The sequence below is a fragment of the Rosa chinensis genome, chromosome 5 (genome assembly GCF_002994745.2).
Source record: "Rosa chinensis cultivar Old Blush chromosome 5, RchiOBHm-V2, whole genome shotgun sequence".
Classification (NCBI taxonomy): Eukaryota; Viridiplantae; Streptophyta; class Magnoliopsida; order Rosales; family Rosaceae; genus Rosa; species Rosa chinensis.
Window position 1 is genome coordinate 84,927,349 of NC_037092.1, and position 6,783 is coordinate 84,934,131.

Consider the following 6,783-nt stretch of genomic DNA (forward strand, 5'->3'; position numbering starts at 1 on the left):
AATTCCGTCGCCCATTTGCTTCCTTCCTTATAATACGATATTTTATATAATTTAGATAACTTCTTGTTTACATTTTTTGAAAAATATTAAAAGTTTAAGAGAGATATGACTGCTCTATGCAGATTCGTATATTTATCGAGAAGGGAATCAAGTGGCTGAATGCTTAGCTAACTATGGGGTGAATCATGAGGGGCATTATTGGTGGGACTCTTGCCCTCCTTGTGCTTCAGATGCCTTTATTCACAATCTGCAAGGTTTACAGAATTTTCGTATTAGCTGAATTCTGATGTGCTTTATTTTGCTATATTCATCAATCTGTACCTAGTTTAGCTCTGTGCTCACTTTGAGTACTTTATTTCATTTTGTTCTCAGAGAGGTTTTGGTTCTTGTCCCCCTCTCTCGTCTTGTGATTTTTTTTCTCTTTTATTAATAAAATAAAATAGAGGGATGGGCGGTGGGTTCTCGGTTGCGATGGCCCCCTTTCTTTCAAGATTTCGGGTGGGTGCCAGTCACCCCAAATTGGCTGTCACAGAGGAACTAATATCACCTAATCCTCAATTTAATTTCAAAAAAAAAAAAAGAGATATTACTTCCCTGCATGAGTGAAGTCCAAATTTAGTTGCTCTGAGATTCCGATTGCCATAATGGGTGAGTCTCCGATGAGAAATTCTCAGAGCTTTGGATCTAGTTGGCTATAGCCGGTCCATTACCTCATAGTAGGTCATGCACATGCAATGGTACTTTATGAAAGTAATAGAGACTCATTTAATAGAGATGAACATGGATGTATATTATTTACTTTATGAAAGTAAATTTGATTATATGTAGAATAAGAACACATTGGATACATTAGCTTCTTGTTTTGATTGCAAGTCTTGCCTGTGTTCAACTTGTTAATTTTTTTAGCCAATCATGAACCCCAGATTAATTCTTTCTTTTATCAAAATTTAGTCATTGGTATGGAACTATATGGTGCACAATGTAATAGGAAAACTCTGGGTTCATGGCTAAGCTGAAAGTTATTGATTCATTTTTTGAAAGAAAATGTGTTAATACTTGATGAGAATTCATTAAGTATAGACTAGATGATAGTTTATAATACCCCTTGGACTTTATCATAGTTTATAGTGTAGATGGTCAATTTTGTTTTGTACTGTGATTACTTAAAGTTAAATGTTAGCAGCTATGGAGAGGTAGTATTAGTAAGTCTATTAGACCATCTCCAACAGATGGGTCTTTTGCCATCTGGACACCCAGCGGGTATTTTTGACTGACCAAACCTTTCTCCAACAGATGTGCTTTTTACACATGGATTTGACATCCACCTCTCCTCTGTAGAAAATGACAGAAACCATTGAAGCTGTCTTTTAATTTTTTTATTGTTTCTTTCTCTCACTCTCTCTCACACTCTCTTTCCCTTTCACGGCTTTCTTCCTCTCCTCTCACCCAGAACTTCAAGCTTCCACTAAAAAATCACCCATAACTTCAAGCTTCAATCTTCCTCTTCTCAAGATTCTTTTCTCTTCTTAGGATCATGGATCAAGAGAATTCACCTTCATCTTCAGATGGTGCAGATGAGGAATTTTGGGATTTTGCCAATTCATCATCAGACGAAGACTTGATGAATCTGCAGATTGAAGCTCTACAAGAGAAGGGGAGAAAAAGACGTCGTGGCTCAATTCCTGGTCGTATATATAAAGATAGACAACGACTGCAAGGCCACGAACCACTGTTCAAAGATTATTTTGCAGAAAATCATGTTCATGAAGAAGTTGTATTTTGGAGAAGGTTTCGGATGCATCGAGCTCTTTTTCTTCAAATTCTCACTGTAGTAAAAGCTCATGACTCATATTTTGTTCAAAAAAGGGACTCAGCAGGACGTCTTGGGCTATCATCTCTACAAAAAGTTACCGCTGCAATGAGGATGCTTGCGTATGGAATTGGGGCAGACGTTGTGGATGCCTATCTTACAATCGATGAAAGCACTGCAATTGAAGCTATGAAAAGTTTTGTCCAAGCTGTTATCACTGTATTTGGAGTTGAATGCTTAAGAAAGCCAACTTCTGATGATATTTCCAGATTGCTATTGATTGGTGAGAGTCGTGGATTTCCTGGAATGCTTGGTAGTATCGATTGTATGTACTGGAAGTGGAAGAATTGTCCGGTTGCATGGAAAAGTATGTTTTCTCGTGGAGATCATCGTGAACCTTCATTGATTCTTGAAGCTGTTGCTTCACACGATCTTTGGATATGACATTCTTTTTTTGGATTACCAGGCTGTCATAATGATATTAATGTCTTAGAGCATTCGCCTTTATTTGCTGACCTCCGTGAAGGTCGAGCCCCTCCAGTCACTTATAAGATTAATGATCATGAATACACAATGGGATATTGTCTAGCCGATGGCATATATCCTTCGTGGGCCACTTTTGTCAAAACCATTCCATGTCCACAAGGAGAGAAAGCAAAGAATTTTGCTAAAGCTGAAGAGGGATGTCGGAAAGATGTAGAACGAGCATTTGGAGTGCTGCAAGCACGTTTTGCAATTGTTTGTGGACCGGCTCGTTGTTGGGATCGTGAAACACTTCAAAAGATCATGAAAGCATGTTTTTTCAAAACACTTCAAAAGTTAGATGTTTTTTCATATACCATTTAGGAGCTGTAAGTTATGATCTTGTTTGGGGGGAGAAGCAAAAGCGGAAACTGTGAGAAGCCTGAGCTTGCTTCCTCCAAGGTTCAACTGCACAGCTCATTTAAAGTCCACAGCATTTTGGGCTAAACTTGGTGCTTCATCCCGTAAACAAACTATCATCTTTCCACAGGTCATGCTTCTTTCCCCAGTTTCATAACATCAAATGTGTCATTTCTTATATTAATCCAGAGTTAGACTCGAGAGATTGAAATTTGAATTCTTAGATTATAAGCTTCTAAAAGCTATATTTGTGTTCTAGTAGAGTATATTATTCTAAATAGAAAGAGAAAAATTGTTCCCTGGTGATTTTGGAAAGTTCTGGCCCAACTTCAGTTTATTGAATTTAGATGAATATGGAATTATGGATGAATATTTCTCTGTTTTTTATGCAATTAGCATCTTATGTTTTTCTTTTTAAAATTTTTTTAGTCTTGCTTATGTTCCATATTTGTTTACCATTTTGTGTCAATCTTGAATCCATGAAGTTTTGTTTTATTAATTTTCAGTCATTGGTATGGTATTATGGTGTATAATTTAGTAGGAAACAATTGATTCATGGCTAAGTTGATAGTGGTTTGCATGTCTTATGCGAAGAAACCGGCTAATAAATTAATCTCTAAAAATATCTCAGCCACAAATCAAGATATAGTAAGTGCTTTATACTTTTCGCGGGCTCATTTCGCTCGGAATTCACCTCTCGTCTATACTCCATTTGCAGACTTCATGCAACTACTTTTTGTGGTGGATCTTTTGCGAAGCTTAGGAGGTGGATTTCGTTGTGCTCCAAAGTGTTTCGCTCAAGTATTTCTGTGACGCTTGTGGGCCTTTGGGATGCTTCGCGAACAAACAGGAGAGACCTCCAAAATGATAGCTTCTCCATAAATTCTTTGAGGAAAAATCTTCTCAAGATATATCAGAGTAAGAAGAAATCTTCTCAAGGTAGATCCGAGTGAGGAGAAATCTTCTCAAGGCAGATCCGAGTGAGGAGGAATCTCTTTGAGCTTGGTGAAAATATTCCTCGCGAAGACTTTCTTGGCTTTTTGGATCGACTCCTCCTCAGTTGTATCTTGTTGGCGAGGCTTAGGCTCATGTAGTCATTTTCCGCCATAAAAGCCTTGGCGAAAATGTTCCTCGCGAACATTCGCGGATTTCTGGCTTCTTTCGCGAACTTCCTCTTTTTTTTTTCTTTTTTTTACGAAGATCCTTCTTGCTAAGAGGCACTATTTCTCTCCCTAGAAACTATTAAACTATCTTTTAATAAAGATGACTATCTCCTTATTGAAAAGGAGAGTGTGGTGAGAGAAAAGAATACAAAATAAATAAATAAATAAATAAATAATTAAATAAATAAAATAAGGAGAAACAAAAATTAAGTGATGGGATCGATCTGGGTTGTTGCAAGTGGGTGACTGATATGTAAACTTTCCAAGGATACTAGACTAAATAATGGTGGAATGATGGTGGAGACAGAAATTAATGAAGAGAAATAGTGTGAGGGACAAGACTTGAAGAAAACTACAAACTGAAAAAGTGACAGTAAAGAAGCAAAGAAAGAGGCTAACAGTAGCATATTTGGCTACAAGATCACGGGAGAGGCCATCTATGCTTCACTCCAAACTCCGATGTATCAAAATTTGTAGGGTAAAAATCCCTCATGTGAGAGCTTGTAGGAAAAGAACAAAGATACTTTGCGTTGAAGAATTTGGAGGAATTTGGCTCGTGAGAGGGGTAATCTTGCCCCCCCAAGTATCCTTGTTGGTTGTTGAAGCATGATCTTCAATTGCAATTTTGGAGATAAAGATAAGTATAGATCGGCTTTGTTACCAACTACCATATCATAGAACATGGTGTCTTCAGAATAAGCCACGAATTGGCTTTTGCATTTGACCACTTGCTAGTCTGAATTCTCCACATCAAGAGCTTCAAAGAACTTGAACTCCTTCATATGATTTTTGAAACCAATAATCAAATTATAATTATCATCATATTTATCATAGATTGGCTTTGTATCGAGATCAAATTTAGAATCACCAAAATTCGATGAATCGATCTCTTCTTCGAAAATAGGCATATCAAATATTTGTTTGCCTCTATATTCTTTCCAGGCATCATATTGAGATGCTTCTATGGACTGTTTAGTATCATAGACAAATTTCTTTTGCAAGAAATTTAGAGTCTGATAATTGTAAACAAGAGTTAACTTGTATTGATGATACTCAAATTTATAGTCACGAAGGACAAATTGGCCACTAAAATAATTTTTCTGGCCATTCTTGCAAGGTGGGTTACAAATGTATCCTCCATGTATATCAAAGCCACCACTTGGCCCTGAAACACTGATGAAGAATTTGAAATTGAATTGATTAATAAAGCCACAGATTGACTTTCCAAGACCACAACTTAATTGATAATTAAGTTGGCCATGGCTTAATTGGTTAACTCCAACATGACGTCCTGAAGCATGGCCAAGGCTAAATTGATAATTAAGTGGGCCATGTCTTGATTGGTCCTCTTCATGATCATGATGACGTCCAGCAGCAGAGTCACAATTAAATTGATCATGAACTTGCTTCTATTGATCAAAGGGATGAACATGGGCCATAGGATCAGTGGAGAAATCAGCTATCTGTTCAGAGACAATTTTCTTGGTAGAAGAACATTCTTGTGGACGGTCTTCTCCATGCACAGCCTCTGTGTAAGGCTGTAATTCACCAGTGAGGCATTTAGGTTTATCACCACCTATAGGCAATTCAACCTCAGAAACAACCTCTTTGCGTGCAGATTCTTGACTTTCCAATTTGTCTTGATGCGAACTGACTTGAATAGCCAAGATGGAATCTTCTTTGCACAAGGTAGCGAACTCCCATGCGGTCTTGCGCCGGGTCGCTATACAGTCCAGGATATGCTGATATTGTTTTCTCCACTCTTGGTCTTTCTGCTTCCTCCACTGGGTAAGCTCTCGATCGCGCTGTTTAGCTTCTCGTGCACACTGCTCCCTTTGCTCTTTAGCTTTTTGAGCATTTTAGTTCATTCGTTGATCGAAATCGCGAAGCTGCTGCTCAGTCCTCGTGATCGATGTAGCCAAGTGCCTCCTATAGTTGTCGCTATTGACCGTAAGGATGCGGAGTCGTTCATTGATCCTAGCATCCTCTGGGATGACGAGGGACGCGAACTCGTCATCAATGTCAGTATTGCCAGTGGTGGCAACATTGGCCATCTTGTCACCTTAGGAAGTTCCTTTGGTAAAGATATTCCCTTGGCATCCCAATGATGGTGAATACAAAAAGACTCTGGTGCAAGTCCCACTGGGCGTGCCAAAATGTTTGGCTCCAGTTTTGTTGCAGCTGGTCAACAGTCTCTTTTCTACACGGGTGTGCCAACACCTTTCGGGTGCGATCATTGGGGGGTCCCTTGACCTGACTTCTTTCAAGCGATTGTGGACGAGGAGAGCACCAACCTCCTCGCCGGATTCTTTGTGCCTCGTGGTGAGGACTTTTGCTAAGCTTCTTTAAGAGCACACAATCGATACTCGACGTCGTAGATCGAGCAGAGCGAAAATCACTAGGAACTGGGGAGAACTTGCTAAAGCGTGACTTTAGCTTGGCTGGTTTGCGAGGGCATTACCCTTGCTTGGCTGGTTCCGTAACCGTTGTGGTCGCGGTACTACAGTCGGCTCCCGAGGAGACTAGGACCGAAGCACGTTGACAAAGGGTTTGGTGGCACTGGCAGTCGGCTCCTGAGGAGACTAGGACTAGAGTGTGATCACTGGTAAGAGAAAGAGAGAGATTCTCTGGAGAGACTTGAGTAGTCGTAGAGATTAGTTGATGAATTGTGTGTTGTTACTTCATCGTAGCCTCTATATATAGGCTACCAAGCCATAGTGGTTGGCCTTAAACAAATCATGATGGGTTAACCACTTAAGCACTTAATCACTAATGGAATTGTTAGGTTTAAGCACTTAAACACTAACGGAATTGTTAGGTTTAAGCACTTGAACACTAATGGAATTGTGGTAGGTTTTCCAATTAAGCCACCATAAAATGTAGTTGAATGCTTCCCCACGTGCATGTCATATTCCTTAATTGAATGGA

At 39.2% G+C, this 6,783-nt stretch overlaps 1 protein-coding gene across 1 annotated transcript; it reads left to right on the top strand.

The window, feature by feature from the left end:
* Positions 1 to 1,258: 1,258 nt before the first annotated feature.
* On the top strand, positions 1,259 to 2,645 carry LOC112164335. Its single transcript, XM_040519609.1, has one exon. The coding sequence runs from the start codon at positions 1,535 to 1,537 to the stop codon at positions 2,252 to 2,254; it is 720 nt and encodes a 239-aa protein (XP_040375543.1). The 5' UTR covers positions 1,259 to 1,534; the 3' UTR covers positions 2,255 to 2,645.
* Positions 2,646 to 6,783: the final 4,138 nt, after the last annotated feature.